This window comes from Scyliorhinus torazame, chromosome 6 (assembly GCF_047496885.1).
Source record: "Scyliorhinus torazame isolate Kashiwa2021f chromosome 6, sScyTor2.1, whole genome shotgun sequence".
Lineage (NCBI taxonomy): Eukaryota > Metazoa > Chordata > Chondrichthyes > Carcharhiniformes > Scyliorhinidae > Scyliorhinus > Scyliorhinus torazame.
In genome coordinates, this window is record NC_092712.1 from 7,756,361 (window position 1) to 7,780,220 (window position 23,860).

At 51.6% G+C, this 23,860-nt stretch overlaps 1 protein-coding gene across 6 annotated transcripts in view; it reads left to right on the plus strand.

Moving 5' to 3' along the window:
- LOC140424662 (IQ motif and ankyrin repeat domain-containing protein 1-like) overlaps nucleotides 1–23,860 on the plus strand; it is a 775,223-nt gene that overhangs the window by 64,693 nt on the left and 686,670 nt on the right. For all 6 annotated transcript variants that reach the window (XM_072507911.1, XM_072507913.1, XM_072507908.1 and 3 more), the window contains exon 3: nucleotides 1,647–1,763. In XM_072507911.1, the coding sequence (XP_072364012.1) occupies nucleotides 1,647–1,763 (117 nt within the window). The remainder of the gene's footprint in view (nucleotides 1–1,646; nucleotides 1,764–23,860) is intronic.

Consider the following 23,860-nt stretch of genomic DNA (forward strand, 5'->3'; position numbering starts at 1 on the left):
CAGAGATAGGAGATGATGCAGAGATGGGAGTTGATGCAGAGATAGTAGATGCTGCAGAGATAGGAGATGATGCAGAGATGGGAGTTGATGCAGAGATAGTAGATGATGCAGAGATAGTAGATGATGCAGAGATAGGAGATGATGCAGAGATAGGAGATGGTGCAGAGATAGGAGATGATGCAGAGATAGGAGATGATGCAGAGATAGGAGGTGATGCAGAGATAGGAGATGATGCAGAGATAGTAGATGATGCAGAGATAGGAGATGATGCGGAGATAGGAGATGATGCGGAGATAGGAGATGATACGGAGATAGGAGATGATACAGAGATACTAGATGCTGCAGAGATAGGAGATGATGCAGAGATAGGAGATGATGCAGAGATGGGAGTTGATGCAGTGATAGTAGATGATGCAGTGATAGGAGATGATGTGGAGATAGGAGATGATGCGGAGATAGGAGATGATGCGGAGATAGGAGATGATACGGAGATAGGAGATGATACAGAGATAGAAGATGATGCAGAGATAGGAGATGATGCAGAGATAGGAGATGATGCAGAGATGGGAGTTGATGCAGTGATAGTAGATGATGCAGAGATGTGAGTTGATGCAGAGATAGTAGATGATGCAGAGATGGGAGTTGATGCAGAGATAGGAGATGCTGCAGAGATAGGAGATGATGCGGAGATAGGAGATGATGCGGAGATAGGAGATGATGCAGAGATAGGAGATGATGCAGAGATAGGAGATGATGCAGAGATAGGAGATGATGCAGAGATAGTAGATGATGCAGAGATGGGAGTTTATGCAGAGATAGGAGATGATGCAGAGATAGGAGATGATGCAAAGATGGGAGTTGATGCAGAGATAGGAGATGATGCAGAGATGGGAGTTGATGCAGAGATAGTAGATGCTGCAGAGATAGGAGATGATGCAGAGATGGGAGTTGATGCAGAGATAGTAGATGATGCAGAGATAGTAGATGATGCAGAGATAGTAGATAATGCAGAGATGGGAGTTGATGCAGAGATAGGAGATGATGCAGAGATAGGAGATGATGCAGAGATAGGAGATGATGCAAAGATAGGAGATGATGCATAGATAGGAGATGATGCAGAGATAGGAGATGATGCAGAGATGGGAGTAACAAGTTGGAAGGATAAGGTGAAAGCAGCAGATGTTTACTCAAGGGGCTCCCTTTAAAATATTGGGTCCCCCCTTAAAATGCACTGCCAGGGAAGATGCCAGCTTTCATGATGGTGCTTGTTGTCTTAGCTGCACCGTCCTGGAACAGCAGTAGTGACTGAGGAAGAGACGCAGCAGATTCAGCACCTGAGCGTGACTGTGTCCACACCAGATCCACCTCTGCAACATCCCCAGGAATGTGCTTACTTGCTGTCGTTAGACAGGACCCGACTCTTCCCATGGTTCAACGCTGTGGCTACAATAGACCTGCAGGTTTAGAAATGGGGATTTAAGTGACGTTAGGAGCGCCTGTTGAAAGTGTATCCCAGCACAGGCTGAGCGCAGAGTAGTCGTAAGTGTATGCTGTTTATTTTCCAGTCACACTTATCGATCAGAAAGCGTATCTTGTTAACCTGTTCAGTACACCTGGTTGACCTGTTTTTCTCTCCTTTCACGCAGCTTCACAAGTTCCAGCCAAGAATCCAAGCACTTCCACGTCCAAGAAATCCGACAAACCGAGCAGTGATCGGTTTGATTCTGACCAGTCTCCTGTATCACCTGCCAGTGACCTGCAAGGTACCATGCAATGCTAGAGCCTTTGTATGTCCCAGTGCTAGACTCTAGAGGAGAAAAAGACAGACTGTGGATGCTGGAAATATGCAGCAAGTTACAGTTCGGCTCATTCAGAAAGATGGGGTCAAGTTTTCAATAACGTCTCAGACCTTTCTTCTTGCCTTTGTTATGGGCCAGGGTTTAAAAATACCAAAGTAGATTATGGAGTTCACCTGATCTACAACTGTTCATTGATTTTAGAACATAGAACATAGAACATTACAGTGCAGTACAGGCCCTTCGGCCCTCGATGTTGCGCCGACCTGTGAAACCACTCTAAAGCCCATCTACACTATTCCCTTATCGTCCATATGTCTGTCCAATGACCATTAGTGTTGGCGAGTCCACTACTGTTGCAGGCAGGGCATTCCACGCCCTTACTACTCTCGGAGTAAAGAACCTACCTATGACATCTGCCCTATATCTATCCCCCCTCAATTTAAAGCTATGTCCCCTCGTGCTAGACACCACCATCCGAGGAAAACGGCTCTCACGGTCCACCCTATCTAATTTTCTGATCATCTTGTATGCCTCAATTAAGTCGCCTCTTTACCATCTTCTCTCTAACGAAAAAAGCCTCGTCCCTCAGCCTTTCCTCATAAGATCTTCCCTCCATACCAGGCAACATTCTGGTAAATCTCCTCTGCACACTTTCCAATGCTTCCACATCCTTCCTATAATAAGGCGACCAGAATTGCACGCAATACTCCAAATGCGGCCACACCAGAGTTTTGTACAGCCTCATGGATCCGAAACTCAATCCCTCTACCAATAAAAGCTAACACACCGTACGCCTTCTTCACAACCCTCTCAACCTGGGTGGCCACTTTCAGGGATCTATGTACATGGACACCGAGATCTCTCTGCTCATCCACACTGCCAAGAATCTTACCATTAGCCCAGTAATCTGTCTTCCTGTTATTCCTTCCAAAATGAATCACCTCACACTTTTCTGCATTAAACTCCATTTGCCACCTCTCAGCCCAGCGCTGCAGCTTATCTATGTCCCTCTGTAACTTGTAACATCCTTCCGCACTGTCCACAACTCCACCAACTTCAGTGTCATCTGCAAATTTACTCACCCATCCTTCTACGCCCTCCTCCAGGTCATTTATACAAATGACAAACAGCAGTGGCCCCAAAACAGATCCTTGTGGTACACCACTAGTAACTGGACTCCAGTTTGAACATTTCCCATCAACCACCACCCTTTGTCCTCTTCCAGCTAGCTAATTTCTGATCCAAACTGCTAAATCACCCTGAATCCCATGCCTCCGTATTTTCTGCAGTAGCCTACCGTGGGGAACCTTATCAAACGCTTTTCTGAAATCCATATACACCACATCAACTGCTTTACCCTCATCCACCTGTTTGGTCACCTTCTCAAAGAACTCAATAAGGTTTGTTAGGCACGACCTACCCTTCACAAAACCGTGTTGACTATCTCTAATCAAATTATTCCTTTCCAGGTGATTATACATCCTACCTCTTATCAACCTTTCCAAGATTTTGCCCACACGAGAAGTAAGGCTCACTGGTCTATAGTTACCGGGGTTGTCTCTACTCCTCTTCTTGAACAAGGGGACAACATTTGCGATCCTCCAGTCTTCTGGCACTATTCCTGTAGACAAAGATGACTTAAAGATCAAAGCCAAAGGCTCAGCAATCTCCTCCCTAGCTTCCCAGAGAATCCTAGGATAAATCCCATCCGGCCCAGAGGACTTATCTATTTTCACACTTTCCAGAATTGCTAACACCTCCTCCTTATGAACCTCAAGCCCTTCTAGTCTAGTAGCCTGAATCTCAGTATTCTCCTCCACAACATTGTCTTTTCCCTGTGTGAATACTGACGAAAAATATTCATTTAGCGCCTGTCCTATCTCCCGGACTCCAAGCACAACTTCCCACTACTGTCCTTGACTGGCCCTACTCTTACCCTAGTCATTCGTTTATTCCTGACATATCTATAGAAAGCTTTAGGGTTATCCTTGATCCTACCTGCCAAAGACTTCTCATGTCCCCTCCTGGCTCTTCTTAGCTCTCTCTTTAGGTCCTTCCTAGCTAACTTGTAACTCTCGAGCGCCTGAACTGAACCTTCATGTCTCGTCTTTACATAAGCCTCCTTCTTCCTCTTGACAAGTGTTTCGACTGCTTTAGTAAACCATGGTTCCCTTGCTCGACCACTTCCTCCCTGCCTGACAGGTACATACTTATCAAGGACACGCAGTAGCTGTTCCTTGAACAAGCTCCACATTTCCATTGTGCCCATCCCCTGCAGTTTTCCTCTCCATCTGATGCATCCTAAGTCATGCCTCATCGCATCATAATTGCCTTTCCCCCAGATATAACTCTTGCCCTGCGGTATATACATATCACTTTCCAACATTAAAGTAAACATAATTGAATCGTGATCACTATCACCAAAGTGCTCACCTACCTCCAAATCTAACACCTGTCCTGGTTCATTACCCAGTACCAAATCCAATATGGCCTCGCCTCTCATTGGCCTATCTACATAATGTGTCAGGAAACCCTCCTGCACACATTGGACAAAAACGGACCCATCTAAAGTACTCGAACTATAGCGTTTCCAGTCAATATTTGGAAAGTTAAAGTTCCCCATAACAACTACCCTGTTGCTTTCGCTCCTATCCAGAATCATCATTGCAATCCTTTCCTCTACATCTCTGGAACTTTTCGGAGGCCTATAGAAAACCCCTAACAGGGTGACCTCTCCTTTCCTGTTTCTAACCTCAGCTCATACTACCTCAGTAGACGAGTCCTTATCAAACGTCCTTTCTGCCACCGTAATACTGTCCTTGACTAACAATGCCACCCCTCCCCCTCTTTTACCACCTTCCCTGAGCTGACTGAAATATCTAAACCCCGGCACCTGCAACAACCATTCCTATCCCTGCTCTATCCATGTCTCCGAAATGGCCACAACATCGAAGTCCCAGGTACCAACCCATGCCGCAAGTTCACCCACCTTATTCCGGATGCTCCTGGCATTGAAGAAGACACACTTTAAACCACCTTCCTGCCTGCCGGTACACTCCTGCAACTTTGAAACCTTACTCATGACCTCACTACTCTCAACCTCCTGTATACTGGAGCTACAATTCAGGTTCCCAAGCCCCTGCTGAACTAGTTTAAACCCTCCCGAAGAGCATTAGCAAATTTCCCTCACAGGATATTGGTACCCCTCTGGTCCAGGTGTAGACCATCCCGTTTGTAGAGGTTCCACCGACCCCAGAATGAACCCCAATTATCCAGAAATCTGAAACCCTCCCTTCTGCACCATCCCTGTAGCCACTTGTTCAACTCCTCTCTCTCCCTATTCCTCATCTCGCTATCACGTGGCACGGGTAACAACCCAGAGATAATAACTCTGTCCTATATCTAAGTTTCCACCCTAGCTCCCTGAATTTCTGCCTTACATCCCTATCCCTTTTCTGTCGTTGGTACCTATGTGGACCACGACTTGGGGCTGCTCCCCCTCCCCCTAAGTATCCTGAAAACACGATCCGAGACATCACGCACCCTGGCACCTGGGAGGCAACACACCAACCGCGAGTCTCTCTCGTTCCCACAGTATCTCCTATCTATCCCCCTAACTATGGAGTCTCCAATGACTAATGCTCTACTCCTCTCCCCCCTTCCCTTCTGAGCAACAGGGACAGACTCTGTGCCAGAAACCTGTACCCCATGGCTTACCCCTGGTAAGTCCCCCCCCCCCCCAACAGTATCCAAAGCAATATACTTGTTACTAAGGGGAACGGCCACAGGGAATCCCTGTACTGACTGCTTCCTCCCAGCCCCTCTCACCATCACCCATCTATCTTCTCTTCGGAGTAACTACATCTCTGACCACCTCTGCCTCCCGAATGATCCAAAGTTCATCCAGCTCCAGCTCCAGTTCCCTAACACAGTTTCTGAGGAGCTGGAGATGGGTGCACTTCCCACAGATGAAATCAGCAGGGACACTGACGGCGTCCCTCACCTCAAACATTCTGCAGGAGGAACATTGCACTGCCTTCCCTGCCATCCCCTCTAGATAAAAAAGGAAAAAGAAAGAAAGAGCTTACCTGTTATTCACTCCCCTTCTCAGCAAGCACTCACTCAGCAACCTCTGCGCCCCGCACGATAACACCTGAGGGAAAATACAAGAAAAACTACTTACCAGTCACCAGCCAACCCCTTACCTGCAGGCTGTGACGTCACGGTTCAACTTCTTTCTATTTCTCCCTGCCCTCGAGCCTTCTCTTGATCTTTACAGCGTTGGTTTTTTTTGGGGGGGGGGGTATGATGAGCACAAGATCCTGCCTTTCAGCTGTTATTCAACAGAGTTCTTCGGCACTTTTAATCAAAACAAGCTTTATTAAGGGCAGCACGGTGGTGCAGTGGGTTAGCACTGCTGCATCACGGCGCCGAGGTCCCAGGTTCGATCCTGGCTCTGGGTCACTGTCCGTGTGGAGTTTGCACATTCTCCCTGTGTTTGCGTGGGTTTCGCCCCCACAACCCAAAGATGTGCAGGGTAGGTGGATTGGTCACGCTAAATTGTCCCTTAATTGGAAAAAATGAATTGGGTACTCTAAATTTATTTAAAAAAACAAGCTTTATTCTACAAATGTAGTTAACATCTTTATAAACAAACACAGTAATAATTTTATCAACTGCAAACATAAAGACCCCACACAGCTCCAGTAATCTTGTATAACCCTTAATGAATTCCCCCTTTAACTGTTCCAATTCAATAACAAGATCCCGTAAACCAGAAACCCCTTTCCAAAGGTGTGGCCCAGCACACGGCACTCTTACTGGTATAAGACTTGTTAGTGATATCCTGTTTCCTTTCTTAAATAGCAGGGTTGAATTCTTTCCAGAAAGCAATTATCTCTTTTAAGTTATCAAGTAGTCTGGAAACAGCTTTTAAAATAAAGATAGAGGAACACTTCTTTCAACCTGTGCAGTTCAAACCCAGTCCAAAACTCAAAGTGGAAGTAATACCTGCAGAGCCACAAACCAGCTCCAAACTCAAAACAAAAGTAAAGCCAACTCCCAGGGCCACAGCCCAGCTCCACCCACACAATGACATCACTGAAGCCATGTGATAAGACAAAAACATTTCTTAAAGGGACACTCCCATGTCACCTTCCAATCCTCAGAGCTTAAACCCCACCCTACCTTGAAGATTTCCTCCAGTTCTTCAGTTCCTGTAGGCAGTGTCCCTGCAAACAGGTCTGACTCTCCCCCTTCCTCTTCACCATCAATATCCACTCCCACAACTGCTGTGCCCCTGCCCAATGGATATCCACATCAAATCAATTTCCATTTTCACTTTATTATCCAAAAGGAAGTTAATTTCAGGTACTTATTGCTCATTTGTTTAATGTTGAATAATAAAAAAAAAGAAAGAAAATTCCCCTATTATAGATGTCTAACTTAATTAAAATATATTTTAAAACTATTTAAACACAATGTATTAAAATGATCAGCCAATAAGTTGCACCAAAAGTGTACATGCGCATCCATACATCAGGAGCCTGTTAAAAGCTCTTTGCTGTGCAAATGTGGGATTTTAGTTTTTTTGCTGATACATCCACCAGTAATACTGAAACAAGGGGTGATTCTCATTGTTCATGACTTTGGTAATCATGGAGGAGTCCAGAAAGGAGAGTGAAAAACAAAGGGCGGCATTCTCCAGTCCGCCAGACGCGTTTTCCGCCGCGGCGCCCCCCCCCCCCCTCCCCCCCCCCGACGACAATGGGATTTTCCTTTCCCACAGCCAGCCAATGGGGTTTCCCATTGTGGCCACCCCACGCCATGGGGAAACCTGCAGGCATGGGTGCGCTGCCAGCGTACCGGAGGATCACGCCAACGGAGAATTCCGCTCAACATATTTACAAGTAACAGCCCCTTTGAGTGAAGAGGTTCCTCCCAAGTTCAGTCCTAAATCTACTTCCCCTTATTTTGAGGCTATGCCCCCTAGTTCTGCTTTCACCCACCAGTGGAAACAACCTGCCCGCATCTATCCTATCTATTCCCTTCATAATCTTATATGTTTCTATAAGAACCCCCCTCATCCTTCTAAATTCCAACGAGTACAGTCCCAGTCTTCTCAACCTCTCCCATCGTAATTCAACCCCTTCAGCTCTGGGATTAACCTTGTGAATCTCCTCTGCACACCCTCCAGTGCCAGTACGTCCTTTCTCAAGTAAGGAGACCAAAACTGAACACAATACTCCAGGCGTGGCCTCACTAACAACTTATACAATTGCAGCATAACCTCCCTAGTCTTAAACTCCATCCCTCTAGCAATGAAGGACAAAATTCCATTCGCCTTCTTAATCACCTGTTGCACCTGTAAACCAACTTTTTGCGACTCATGCACTAGCGCACCCAGGTCTCTCTGCACAGCAGCATGTTTTAATATTTTATCATTTAAATAATAATCCCTTTTGCTGTTATTCCTACCAAAATGGATAACCTCACATTTGTCAACATTGTATTCCATCTGCCAGACCCTAGCCCATTCACTTAGCCTATCCAAATCCCTCTGCAGACTTCCAGTATCCTCTGCACTTTTTGCTTTACCACTTATCTTAGTGTCGTCTGCAAACTTGGACACATTGCACTTGGTCCACAACTCCAAATCATCTATGTAAATTGTGAACAATTGTGGGCCCAGCGCTGATCCCTGAGGGACACCACTAGCTCCTGATTGCCAACCAGAGAAACACCCATTCAACCCCACTCTTTTCTTTCTATTAATTAACCAATCCTCTATCCATGCTACTGCTTTACCTTTAACGTCATGCATCTTTACCTCATGCAGCAACCTTTTGTGTGGCACCTTGTCAAAAGCTTTCTGGAAATCCAGTATCAGGTGGATGTACCTTTAAGAAATGGGTGTTTATCAAATAGCTGCAGTGATGTCAGTGTGTGGGCAGAGCTGGGCTGTCTGTCTTTTACTTTGTTTTTGAGCTGGCAGCTGCAGTATGTTTTTGGTTTTGTTTTCAGAGGTAGAGCGCTGTATTAAAAGCAAGCAGCTGTATAATGATCTCTTTCTCTACAAGCTGAGGAATGTCTCCAGACCATTGGTGATTTAAAAGTAATACATGTTTCTGTAGAAAATTTAAACCTGCTGTCTTAATTTTAAAAAGGATTTAACTCATCGATGTTGTTTGGGAAGTTATTAAGGGTTACCTATAGAATATTGTATTTGAGAAAGTATCAGTGTTTGTAGTTGCTAAGGTATTTACTGTGTGTTTATAAAATGTTAACTGGATTCATAGAATAAACATTGTTTTGTTTTAAACATACTTTAGCTCTCTGTTGCATCACACCTGTAAAGTGGGCCTTGTGCTCCCCATAACCAAAATCTATTTAAAGTTGTGGGGCAGGTGAACTCCATGATATACTTTGGGGTTCTGTAAACCCTGGCCCAGAATAAATTGGGGGCTCGTGGAATACAAGTCTATCTTTCGTGATTGGGTTGGCTTTGTGAACTTAAAGACAGTGAGGGGTGAGCATATTCATATTTGCTTTTCAGGTGTGGTATACCATTTTAAGTAGGGAGTGTGTTGTGGACAATGGCTCTTTCAGAGGCTCAGAAGTTTTTGGGGGTGGAGAAGGTCACACGCAATACCTTATGGACAGAGACTAAAAAAAGGCTTTTAGATTTGGCAAAAACATTGCAGTTAACATTACCTGACAGCACATGAAAAGAAGAGGTACTTACGGCGCTAGCTGTGCATTTAAAATTGCCTGAGGTACAGTCTGACTCATTAGAAATAGCAAAAATTCAGTTACAAATCAAGCAACTTGAACATGAAAAAGAATTAAAGCAGCTTGAATACAAAATGAGAGAAAAAGAGATAAAAGGGGAGATACAGAGTTTGAACTTCAGCAAATGGCCATGAAACATGACAGTCAGTTAAAATTGGCGGATGTAAAGGGAAACGTACACTTGGGAGGATAATGATGAGGATAAAGAGAAAGAGCGTCATAGTCGAAGGCTTGGTGGGGATCTATTTAAATATGCTCAAGCAATACCAAGGTTTGATGAAAAGGAGGTAGAAGTTTTTTTCATTTCCTTGAGAAGGTAGCTAAACAGATGAAATGGCCACAGGACATGTGGGTATTACTGATTCAAACAAAGCTGGAAAGTAGGTCTAGTGAAGTGTTTGCATCACTACCGGAGGAGGTATCTGGGACATACGAGGAGGTGAAAACATCCATCTTAGGTGCATATGAACTAGTGCCTGAAGCCTACAGACAAAGGTTTAGAAATGTAAGGGAATAACCATGTTAAACATACATGGCATTTGAAAGGATCAAACAGTAATTTTGATAGGTGGATAACGGCTTTGAAAATAGACCAAACGTATGAAGCTCTCAAGAGAAATTATACTTTTGGAGGAGTTTAAAAATTCAATTCCTGATGTTGTGAGAACTCATGTGGAAGAATAGAGGATTAAAACTGCGAGATTAGCAGCAGAAATAGCAGATGATTCTGAATTAGTTAGGTAAAGAAGTCACAATTTCAAGAGATACGGGAGCTAGTCAATCTTTAATGCTTGCGTTCATTGGCCGAGGCATTGAGTATAAGAATTGGCAAGTCATGTTGCAGCTGTATAGAACCTTAGTTAGGCCACACTTGGAGTATAGTGTTCAATTCTGGTCGTCACACTACCAGAAGGATGTGGAGGCTTTAGAGAGGGTGCAGAAGAGATTTGAATATCATAGAATTTACAGTGCAGAAGGAGGCCATTCGGCCCATCGAGTCTGCACCGGTTCTTGGAAAGAGCACCCCACCCAAGGTCCACACCTCCACCCTATCCCCATAACCCAGCAGCCCCACCCTTAAGGGCAATTTTGGACACTAAGGGCAATTTTTAGCATGGCCAGTCCACCTAACCTGCACATCTTTGGACTGTGGGAGGAAACCGGAGCACCCGGAGGAAACCCACGCACACACGGGGAGGATGTGCAGACTCCGCACAGACAGTGACCCAAGCCGGAATCGAACCTGGGAACCTGGAGCTGTGAAGCAATTGTGCTATCCACAATGCTACCGTGCTGCCCAGAAATTTACCAGGATGTTGCCTGGTATGGAGGGCATTAGCTATGAGGAGCGGTTCAATAAACTCGGTTTGTTCTCACTGGAACGACGGAGGTTGAGGGCCGACCTGATAGAGGCCGACAAAATTATGACCGGCATAGACAGAGTGGATAGTCAGAGGCTTTTCCCCAGGGTAGAGGGGTCAATTACTAGGGGGCATAGGTTTAAGGTGAGCGGGGCAAGGTTTAGAGTAGATGAACGAGGCAAGTTTTTTACACAGAGGGTAGTGGGTGCCTGGAACTCGCTACCGGAGGAGGTGGTGGAAGCAGGGACGATAGTGACATTTAAGGGGCATCTTGACAAATACATAAATAGGATGGGAAGAGAGGGATATGGACCCAGGAGTGTAGAAGATTTTAGTTTAGACGGGCAGCATGGTCGGCACAGGCTTGAAGGGCCTGTTCCTGTGCTGTACTTTTCTTTGTTCTTAATGGTAAGAGATGAGGAGTTATGTAGTTTGGGAGGAATATTGCCAGAAAAGGTGGTAATATGTGTAATTCAGGGTGAGAGGAGTAGTGTTCCATTATATAAGGTGAGGTTGGAAAGTCCAGTGAAGAGTGGTGAAGTGGTAGTTGGAGTAATAGATAACCTATCTTGTCCAGGAATACAGTTTATCTTGGGTAATGATATAGCTGGATCGCAGGTGGGAGTGATGCCTACTGTGGTTGATAAGCCAGTGGAAAATCAGACAACTGAAGTGTTGAAGGACGAATGTCCTTGGATTTTTCTGGATTGTGTAGTAACAAGGTCAGAAAGTGATAGGTTGGGGCAGCAGGGTGGCGCAGTGGTTAGCACGTTCTCCCCGTGTCTGCGTGGGTTTCGCCCCAAAACCCAAAGATGTGCAGGCTAGGTGGATCGACCATGCTAAATTGCCCCTTAATTGGAAAAATGAATTGGGTACTCTAAATTTATTAAACAAAAGAAAGTCATAGGTTAAGACAAGAGAAGAAATCAAAGAATGAAGATAAAGTGGAATCAGAAACGATTTTTGATCAGATGGTTGGAAAAAAACAAGAACAGGTGGAGGACGAGGCGGATATTTTTAGTTCAGAAAAATTGGCAGAGTTACAACAGAACGATATAGAAATAAAACGGATGTATCAGAAAGCATACACTGAAGAGGAATCTGAGTGTATACCAGAGTGTTATTTCCGTAAAAATTATGTCTTGATGAGAAAATGGCGACCTCGACATATGCAGGCTGATGAGAAGTGGGCAGAAGTTCATCAAGTAGTATTTCCGGTAGGGTATAGAAAGGAGGTGTTGCGAGTTGCACATGAGGTACTAGTGGGAGGTCATTTGGGAATGAGGAAAACTCAAGCTAAAATCCAAAAACATTTTTATTGGCCTGGACTACATAAAGATGTAGTTAAATTTTGTCGATCATGTCACACATGTCAAGTGATAGGGAAACCTCAAGCAGTGATAAAACCAGCGCTCTTAATACCCATTCCAGCATTTGAGGAACCTTTTACAAGGTTCTTAATTGATTGCGTAAGACCGCTTCTTAAAACGAAAAGTGGGAATCAATATCTTTTGACTATAATGGATGTGTCTACTAGGTTTCCAGAGGCCATTCCAGTATGTAATATTACAGCTAAAAAGATTGTGGAGGAGTTACTTTCATTCTTTACTAGATAAAAGAAATACCCACAGAAATACAATCGGATCAAGGATCAAATTTTACCTCAAGGTTATTCAAAGAAGTTATAGATAGCTTAGCAATAAAACATTTTAAATCAACTGCGTACCATCCAGAATCACAGGGAGTGTTAAAAGGGTGGCATCAGACATTAAAGACAATGTTGAGGGCTTATTGTCAAGATTATCCAGAAGATTGGGATAAAGGAATTCCATTCGTATTGTTTGCAATTAGGGATGCACCTAATGAGTCAACCAAATTCAGTCCTTTTGAACTAATTTTTGGTCATGAGGTAAGAGGACCACTTAAATTGTGAAAGGAACAATTGATGAGTGAGCAGTCAGAACTTACATTATTGGATTACGTATCAAATTTTAGGGAACAATTAAATAGAGCAGGTGAATTGGCTAGACAACATTTAAAAGTTGCACAAAATGTGATGAAACGGGTAGCGGACAAGAAATCCAAAGTTTGTAGTTTTACCAGTGCAGATTAAGTTTTAGTGTTGTTACCAGTGGTAGGTGAACCTTTAAAAGCTCGGTTTTGTGGACCTTATCAGATTGAAAGGAAATGAAGCGAGGTGAATTATGTGGCGAAAACGCCAGATAGAAGGAAAACTCCTTCTGTGTGTCATGTGAATATGCTTAAAAGGGAAGCATTCCCGCATTCAAAGCAAGCAGCTGTATAATGATCTCGCTCTCTACAAGCTAAGGAATTTCTTGAGATCATTGATGATTTCAAAGTAATAGCTGTTAACTAGAGCATTTCAACTTGCTGTCTTTATTTTACAAAGGATTTAACTGATGGATGTTGTTTGGGAAGTAGTTAGTAAGGGTTACCTATAAAATATTGTATATTGTAAGTGTTTGTGGTTGATAAGATGTTTACTGTGTGTTTATAAAATGTTAACTGGATTCATAGAATAAACATTGTTTTGTTTTAAAAGTACTTTAGCTCTCTGTTGCATCACACCTGTAAAGTAGGCCCTTGTGCTCACCATAACCAAAATCTATTCAAAGTTGTGGGTCAGGCGAACTCCTTGATGTACTTTGGGGTTCTCTCAACCCTGGCCCATAATCCATTAACCAGGTGTATTTACTGCACATTTCAGGATAACTCTTGGCATAAATAAACAGAAATTGTGTTTACATTTACAAACCTTGTGACTGTAATTATTGGGTCGCCCAGGGCAAAGACTTTGGCTGTTTTTATAGGAACTATCGGTGAATTCACTTGCGTTGTGACTCTGGGCACGTGGAGCTGGAATTGACCACGCACTGGCCCAGGGCGTTGTAACACACAATATACACCTTTCATAGCACAGGATCGTACAACATACTGGCTTTTTATAGTACAGGATTGGACAATATACTGTTATTTATATGCCTGTATAAGTACACGTTGTTTAGAGGTCTGTATAAGTACAGGCTGTTATAGGTCTGTATAAGTACAGGTTGTTTATAGGTCTGTATAAGTGCGGGATGTTAATAGGTCTGTATAAATACAGGCCATTTATAGGCCTGAATAAGTACAGGCTGTTTATAAGTCTGTATAACTGCAAGCTGTTTACAGGTCTGTATAAATACAGGCTGTTATAGGTCTGTATAAGTACAGGTTGTTTATAGGTCTGTATAAGTGCAGGTTGTTTATAGGTCTGTATAAGTGCAGGATGTTAATAGGTCTGTACAAGTACAGGCTGTTTCTAGCTATGTATAACTACAGCTGTTTATAGGTCTGTATAAGTATAGGATGTTTATAGCTCAGTATAAGTACAGGCTGTTTCTCGGTCTGTATTAGAACAGGCTGTTAAAAGGTCCGTATAAGTACAGGCTGTTTATAGGTCTGTATAACTACAGGCTGTTTATAGGTCTATATAACAACTGGCTGTTTATAGGTCTGTAGAAGTACAGGTTGTTCATAGCTCTGTATAAGTACAGGCTGTGTATAGGTCTGTAGAAGTACAGGCTGTTAAAAGGTCTGTATAAGTACAGGCTGTTTGTAGGTCTGTCTAACTACAGGCTATTTATAGGTCTGTATAAGTACAGGCTGTTTATCGGTCGGTATAAGTACAGGCTGTTTATCGGTCTGTGTAAGGCCTTGACAAACTACGTCCCCTATCCCAACTGGTATCTCGTTCTGTACTTCTACTGCTTGATCTTTCCCTTCCGCTGTGGGATGTCCTTTCAATAGTTCTCGACCTTTTCCTGCAGACCTGTTCACTATCCGTTGTACTATTTGAACTGGCACTGCCTTTCTGTGCCCTCCATTTTTGAACTTTGTGTTCCCAATCTATTGTCTTGACACCCTCCCCTGAATGCTGTACATTAATGATGTGGAGATGCCGGCATTGGACTGGGGTGAGCACAGTAAAAAGTCTTACAACACCAGGTTAAAGTCCAACTAGCTTCCGGAGCACAGCTCCTTCCTCAGGGGAATGAAGAGGTGGGTTCCAGAAACATATATATAGACAAAGTCAATGATGCAAGACGATACTTTGAATGCGAGACTTTGCAGGTAATTTAGTCTTTACAGGTCTAGGCGGAGCACAATTATCCCTCTCTCTCCAGCTGCTCCATCTGCCCGTTCATTCTGCCTTTAAAGCTCTGAGGAATTCTGTCAGAGACTTCTGCTTCCAAAAAAGCTTTTTTACTGCTAAGTAATGCATTTAAATATTCAGCAAAAACAGAGCTAATTGCAGTCCCTTTCCAAGCTGGAGGCTGGTCATCCAAAATGAACGGAAGTTTAGGATTTGTACCAGACACTAATTGATAAGGACTATAACCCCCAACCATCTGCAATGAATTCTTTGCATGTACCGCCCATGCTAAAGCTGAATTTAACTTACAATTTGGTCTATCTGCCAAAATCTTCTGGAGCATGTCATCTATTACTGCATGGTTTCTTTCACACACACCATTACTAAATGGGCTTTCCGCAGCATTATTCATAACTGTGATATTCACGTTTTCACACATATCCCATAAACTCATCGTTAGCAAATTGTCCCTATTGTCTGTAAGGGATTTTTGCTGGTGGGCCCATTCCTGCCCCAATCCATTTTTCCACGATTTGATCCAGAATTACTCTCTTTTCTTTACTTCGTACAATAGTTGATTGACTAAATCTGGTTGCTAAACCTACAAAATGCAAAATAAATATAGGCTTTATCCCAGGTTTTAAGGTATGTCCCCTCATGCTAGACATCATCATCCGAGGAAAAAGGCTCTCACTGTCCACCCTATCCAATCCTCTGATCATCTTGTATGCCTCAATTAAGTCACCTCTTGACCTTCTTCTCTCTAATGAAAACAGCCTCAAGTCCCTCAGCCTTTCCTCATAAGATCTTTCCTCCATACCAGGCAACATTCTGGTAAATCTCCTCTGCACCCTTTCCAATGCTTCCACATCCTTCCTATAATGCGGCGACCAGAACTGCACGCAATACTCCAAATGCGGCCGCACCAGAGTTTTGTACAGCTGCAACATGACCTCATGGCTCCAAAACTCAATCCCTCTACCAAGAAGAGCTAACACACCGTACGCCTTCTTAACAACCCTCTCAACCCGGGTGGCAACTTTCAGGGATCTATGTACATGGACACCGAGATCTCTCTGCTCATCCACACTGCCAAGAATCTTACCATTAGCCCAGTACTCTGTCTTCCTGTTATTCCTTCCAAAATGAATCACCTCACACTTTTCTGCATTAAACTCCATTTGCCATCTCTCAGCCCAGCTCTGCAGCTTATCTATGTCCCTCTGTAACTTGTAACATCCGTCCGCACTGTCCACAACTCCACCGACTTTAGTGTCATCTGCAAATTTACTCACCCATCCTTCTACGCCCTCCTCCAGGTCATTTATAAAAATGACAAACAGCAGTGGCCCCAAAACAGATCCTTGTAGTACACCACTAGTAACTGGACTCCAGTCTGAACATTTCCCATCAACCACCACGCTTTGTCTTCTTCCAGCTAGCCAATTTCTGATCCAAACTGCTAAATCACCCTGAATCCCATGCCTCCGTATTTTCTGCAGTAGCCTACCGTGGGGAACCTTATCAAACACTTTACTGAAATCCATAGACATCACATCAACTGCTTTACCCTCATCCACCTGACATATGGACAATAAGGGAATAGTGTAGATGTGCTTTAGAGCGGTTTTCACAGGTCGGCGCAACATCGAGGGCCGAAGGGCCTGTACTGCGCTGTAATGTTCTATGTTCTATGTTACACGGAGGTTCTTCGGACACCTCGGCAGCCGGGTGGCATGGGTTACCTGTGTGCCCCGGTGGCCTGGTTGTGCTGCAGCCAAGCAGCCAGTCTAACCCCTGGTCACTGTCTGCGTCCAACGGTCAGTTTCACACCGTCCTCCTCACCGGTGTGCCAGTCGCCGGTGCCCATCAGCCACACGACCTGCAGAGGGGTCCTCGCCACCGTCCTGCCATGGCAGGGCGGCTGACATGTGGCATCCGCAGATGGACGAACCCCTCCACTCCCTCACCCCCTCCCACCTCCACTCCCTCCCTCACCCCCTCCCACCTCCACTCCCTCCCTCACCCCCTCCCACCTCCACTCCCTCCCTCACCCCCTCCCACCTCCACTCCCTCCCTCACCCCCTCCCACCTCCACTCCCTCCCTCACTCCCCTCCCACCTCCACTCCCTCCCTCACTCCCCTCCCACCTCCACTCCCTCCCTCACCACCTCCCACACCCCCTCCCACCTCCACTCCCTCCCTCACCCCCCTCCCACCTCCACTCCCTCCCTCACCCACCTCCACTCTCTCCCCCCTCCCACCTCCACTCCCTCCCTCACCACCTCCCACACCCCCACCCACCTCCACTCCCTCCCACACCCCCTCCCACCTCCACTCCCTCCCTCACCACCTCCCACACCCCCTCCCACCTCCACTCCCTCCCTCACCACCTCCCACACCCCCTCCCACCTCCACTCCCTCCCACACCCCCTCCCACCTCCACTCCCTCCCTCACCCCTCCCACACTCCCTCCCACCTCCACTCCCTCCCACACCCCCTCCCACCTCCACTCCCTCCCACACCCCCTCCCACCTCCCTCCCACACCCCCTCCCACCTCCACTCCCTCCCACACCCCCTCCCACCTCCACTCCCTCCCTCACCACCTCCCACACCCCCTCCCACCTCCACTCCCTCCCACACCCCCTCCCACCTCCACTCCCTCCCTCACCCCTCCCACACTCCCTCCCACCTCCACTCCCTCCCACACCCCCTCCCACCTCCACTCCCTCCCACACCCCCTCCCACCTCCACTCCCTCCCTCACCCCTCCCACACTCCCTCCCACCTCCACTCCCTCCCTCACCCCCCTCCCACCTCCACTCCCCTCCCTCACCCCCCTACCACCTCCACTCCCTCCCTCACCACCTCCCACCTCCAATCCCTCCCTCACCCCTCCCACCTCCACTCCCTCCCTCACCCCCCTCCCACCTCCACTCCCTCCCTCACCACATCCCACCTCCAATCCCTCCCTCACCCCTCCCACCTCCACTCCCTCCCTCACCTCCTCCCACCTCCACTCCCTCCCTCACCCCCCTCCCACCTCCACTCCCTCCCTCACCCCCCTCCCACCTCCACTCCCTCCCTCACCACCTCCCACACCCCCTCCCACCTCCACTCCCTCCCTCACCCCCTCCCACCTCCACTCCCTCCCTCACCCCCTCCCACCTCCACTCCCTCCCTCACCCCCACCCACCTCCACTCCCTCCCTCCCCTCCCACCTCCACTCCCTCCCTCACCCACCTCCACTCTCTCCCCCCTCCCACCTCCACTCCCTCCCTCACCCCCTCCCACCTCCACTCCCTCCCTCACCCCCCTCCCACCTCCACTCCCTCCCTCACCCCCTCCCACCTCCACTCCCTCCCTCACCCCCTCCCACCTCCACTCCCTCCCTCACCCCCTCCCACCTCCACTCCCTCCCTCACCCCCTCCCACCTCCACTCCCTCCCTCACCCCCTCCCACCTCCACTCCCTCCCTCACCCCCTCCCACCTCCACTCCCTCCCTCACCCCCCTCCCACCTCCACTCCCTCCCTCACCCCCTCCCACCTCCACTCCCTCCCTCACCCCCCTCCCACCTCCACTCCCTCCCTCACCCCCTCCCACCTTCACTCACTCCCTCACCCCCTCCCACTTCCAATCCCTCCCTCACCCCCTCCCACCTCCACTCCCTCCCTCACCACCTCCCACACCCCCTCCCACCTCCACTCCCTCCCTCACCACCTCCCACACCCCCTCCCACCTCCACTCCCTCCCTCACCACCTCCCACACCCCCTCCCACCTCCACTCCCTCCCTCACCCCCTCCCACCTCCACTCCCTCCCTCACCCCCTCCCACCTCCACTCCCTCCCTCACCCCCTCCCACCTCCATTCCCTCCCTCACCCCCTCCCACCTCCAATCCCTCCCTCCCCTCTCACCTCCACTCCCTCCCTCACACCCTCCCACCTCCACTCCCTCCCTCACTCCCCCTCCCACCTCCACTCCCTCCCTCACCCCTCCCACCTCCACTCCCTCCCTCACCCCCTCCCACCTCCACTCCCTCCCTCACACCCTCCCACCTCCATTCCCTCCCTCACCCCCTCCCACCTCCATTCCCTCCCTCACCCCCTCCCACCTCCACTCCCTCCCTCACACCCTCCCACCTCCACTCCCTCCCTCACCCCTCCCACCTCCACTCCCTCCCTCACCACCTCCCACACCCCCTCCCACCTCCACTCCCTCCCTCACCCCCTCCCACCTCCACTCCCTCCCTCACCCCCTCCCACCTCCACTCCCTCCCTCACCCCCTCCCACCTCCACTCCCTCCCTCACCCCCTCCCACCTCCACTCCCTCCCTCACCCCCCTCCCACCTCCACTCCCTCCCTCACCCCCTCCCACCTCCACTCCCTCCCTCACCCCCTCCCACACCCTCCACTCCCTCCCTCACCCCCTCCCACCTTCACTCACTCCCTCACCCCCCCTCCCACCTCCACTCCCTCCCTCACCACCTCCCCACACCCCCTCCCACCTCCACTCCCTCCCTCACCACCTCCCACACCCCCCTCCCACCTCCACTCCCTCCCTCACCACCTCCCACACCCCCCTCCCACTTCCACTCCCTCCCTCACCCCCTCCCACCTCCACTCCCTCCCTCACCCCCTCCCCACCTCCACTCCCTCCCTCACCCCCTCCCACCTCCATTCCCTCCCTCACCCCCTCCCACCTCCAATCCCTCCCTCCCCTCTCACCTCCACTCCCTCCCTCACACCCTCCCACCTCCACTCCCTCCCTCACCCCTCCCACCTCCACTCCCTCCCTCACCCCCTCCCACCTCCACTCCCTCCCTCACACCCTCCCACCTCCATTCCCTCCCTCACCCCCTCCCACCTCCATTCCCTCCCTCACCCCCTCCCACCTCCACTCCCCTCCCTCACACCCTCCCACCTCCACTCCCTCCCTCACTCCCCTCCCACCTCCACTCCCTCCCTCACCCCTCCCACCTCCACTCCCTCCCTCACCCCCCTCCCACCTCCACTCCCTCCCTCACCCCCTCCCACCTCCATTCCCTCCCTCACCCCCTCCCACCTCCACTCCCTCCCTCACACCCTCCCACCTCCACTCCCTCCCTCACTCCCCTCCCACCTCCACTCCCTCCCTCACCCCCTCCCACCTCCATTCCCTCCCTCACCCCCTCCCACTTCCAATCCCTCCCTCCCCTCTCACCTCCACTCCCTCCCTCACCCCCTCCCACCTCCACTCCCTCCCTCACCCCCTCCCACCTCCACTCCCTCCCTCACCCCCCTCCCACCTCCACTCCCTCCCTCCCCTCCCACCCCCACTCCCTCCCTCCCATCTCCCACCCCCACTCCCTCCCTCACCCCCCCTCCCACCTCCAATCCCTCCAATCCCTCCCTCACCCCCTCCCACCTCCACTCCCTCCCTCACCCCCCTCCCACCTCCACTCCCTCCCTCCCCTCCCACCCCCACTCCCTCCCTCCCCCCTCCCACCCCCACTCCCTCCCTCCCATCTCCCACCCCCACTCCCTCCCTCACCCCCCTCCCACCTCCAATCCCTCCCTCCCCCTCTCACCTCCACTCCCTCCCTCACCCCCTCCCACCTCCACTCCCGCCCTCCCCTCCCACCCCCACTCCCTCCCTCACCCCCCTCCCACCTCCACTCCCTCCCTCCCCTTCCCACCTCCACTCCCTCCCTCAACCCCCTCCCACCTCCACTCCCTTGCTCCCCCTCCCACCTCCACTCCCTCCCTCACCCCCTCCCACCTCCACTCCCTCCCTCACCCCCCTCCCACCTCCACTCCCTCCCTCACCCCTCCCACCTCCACTCCCTCCCTCACCACCTCCCACACCCCCTCCCACCTCCACTCCCTCCCTCACCCCCTCCCACCTCCACTCCCTCCCACCCCCCTCCCACCTCCACTCCCTCCCTCACCCCCTCCCACCTCCACTCCCTCCCTCACCCCCTCCCACCTCCACACCCTCCCTCACCCCCCTCCCACCTCCACTCCCTCCCTCACCACCTCCCACCTCCACTCCCTCCCTCACCCCCTCCCACCTCCACTCCCTCCCTCACCCCCTCCCACCTTCACTCACTCCCTCACCCCCCTCCCACCTCCACTCCCTCCCTCACCACCTCCCACACCCCCTCCCACCTCCACTCCCTCCCTCACCACCTCCCACACCCCCTCCCACCTCCACTCCCTCCCTCACCACCTCCCACACCCCCTCCCACCTCCACTCCCTCCCTCACCCCCTCCCACCTCCACTCCCTCCCTCACCCCCTCCCACCTCCACTCCCTCCCTCACCCCCTCCCACCTCCATTCCCTCCCTCACCCCCCTCCCACCTCCAATCCCTCCCTCCCCTCTCACCTCCACTCCCTCCCTCACACCCTCCCACCTCCACTCCCTCCCTCACCCCTCCCACCTCCACTCCCTCCCTCACCCCCTCCCACCTCCACTCCCTCCCTCACACCCTCCCACCTCCATTCCCTCCCTCACCCCCTCCCACCTCCATTCCCTCCCTCACCCCCTCCCACCTCCACTCCCTCCCTCACACCCTCCCACCTCCACTCCCTCCCTCACTCCCCTCCCACCTCCACTCCCTCCCTCACCCCTCCCACCTCCACTCCCTCCCTCACCCCCTCCCACCTCCACTCCCTCCCTCACCCCCTCCCACCTCCATTCCCTCCCTCACCCCCTCCCACCTCCACTCCCTCCCTCACACCCTCCCACCTCCACTCCCTCCCTCACTCCCCTCCCACCTCCACTCCCTCCCTCACCCCCTCCCACCTCCATTCCCTCCCTCACCCCCTCCCACTTCCAATCCCTCCCTCCCCTCTCACCTCCACTCCCTCCCTCACCCCCTCCCACCTCCACTCCCTCCCTCACCCCCCTCCCACCTCCACTCCCTCCCTCACCCCCCTCCCACCTCCACTCCCTCCCTCCCCTCCCACCCCCACTCCCACCCTCCCATCTCCCACCCCCACTCCCTCCCTCACCCCCCTCCCACCTCCAATCCCTCCCTCACCCCCTCCCACCTCCACTCCCTCCCTCACCCCCCTCCCACCTCCACTCCCTCCCTCCCCTCCCACCCCCACTCCCTCCCTCCCCTCCCACCCCCACTCCCTCCCTCCCATCTCCCACCCCCACTCCCTCCCTCACCCCCCTCCCACCTCCAATCCCTCCCTCCCCCTCTCACCTCCACTCCCTCCCTCACCCCCTCCCACCTCCACTCCCGCCCTCCCCTCCCACCCCCACTCCCTCCCTCACCCCCCTCCCACCTCCACTCCCTCCCTCCCCTTCCCACCTCCACTCCCTCCCTCAACCCCCTCCCACCTCCACTCCCTTGCTCCCCCTCCCACCTCCACTCCCTCCCTCCCCCTCTCACCTCCGCTCCCTCCCTCACCCCCTCCCACCTCCACTCCCTCCCCCTCGCACCCCCACTCCCTCCCTCCCCCCCTCCCACCTCCACTCCCGCCCTCCCCCCCCACCTCCACTCCCTCCCTCACCCACCTCCACTCTCTCCCCCCTCCCAACTCCACTCCCTCCCTCCCCTCCCTCGCACCTCCACTCCCTCCCTCCCCCCTCCCACCTCCACTCCCTGCCTCCCCCTCCCACCTCCAATCCCTCCCTCCCCTCCCTCGCACCTCCACTCCCTCCCTCACCCCCCCCACCTCCAATCCCTCCCACCCCCTCTCACCTCCACTCCCTCCCTCACCCCCTCCCACCTCCACTCCCTCCCTCACCCCCTCCCACCTCCAATCCCTCCCTCCCCCTCTCACCTCCACTCCCTCCCTCACCCCCTCCCACCTCCACTCCCTCCCTCACCCCCTCCCACCTCCATTCCCTCCCTCACCCCCTCCCACCTCCAATCCCTCCCACCCCCTCTCACCTCCACTCCCTCCCTCACCCCCTCCCACCTCCACTCCCTCCCTCACCCCCTCCCACCTCCACTCCCTCCCTTCCCCCCACCCCCACTCCCTCCCTCCTATCTCTCACACCCACTCCCTCCCTCACCCCCCTCCCACCTCCACTCCCTCCCTCCCCCCCACCCCCACTCCCTCCCTCAACCCCCTCCCACCTCCACTCCCTTGCTCCCCCTCCCACCTCCACTCCCTCCCTCCCCTCCCTCCCATCTACACTCCCTCCCTCCCCCCTCCCACCTCCACTCCCTCCCTCCCCCTCTCACCTCCGCTCCGTCCCTCACCCCCCGTCCCACCTCCACTCCCTCCCCCTCGCACCCCCACTCCCTCCCTCCCCTCCCTCGCACCTCCACTCCCTGCCTCCCCCCTCCCACTTCCACTCCCTGCCTCCCCCCTCCCACTTCCACTCCCTCCCTCACCCACCTCCACTCTCTCCCTCACCAACCTCCACTCCCTCCCTTCCCCCCACCCCCACTCCCTCCCTCCTATCTCTCACACCCACTCCCTCCCTCACCCCCCTCCCACCTCCACTCCCTCCCTCCCCTCCACCCCCACTCCCTCCCTCAACCCCCTCCCACCTCCACTCCCTTGCTCCCCCTCCCACCTCCACTCCCTCCCTCCCCTCCCTCCCATCTACACTCCCTCCCTCCCCCCTCCCACCTCCACTCCCTCCCTCCCCCTCTCACCTCCGCTCCGTCCCTCACCCCCCCTCCCACCTCCACTCCCTCCCCCTCGCACCCCCACTCCCTCCCTCCCCTCCCTCGCACCTCCACTCCCTGCCTCCCCCCTCCCACTTCCACTCCCTGCCTCCCCCCTCCCACTTCCACTCCCTCC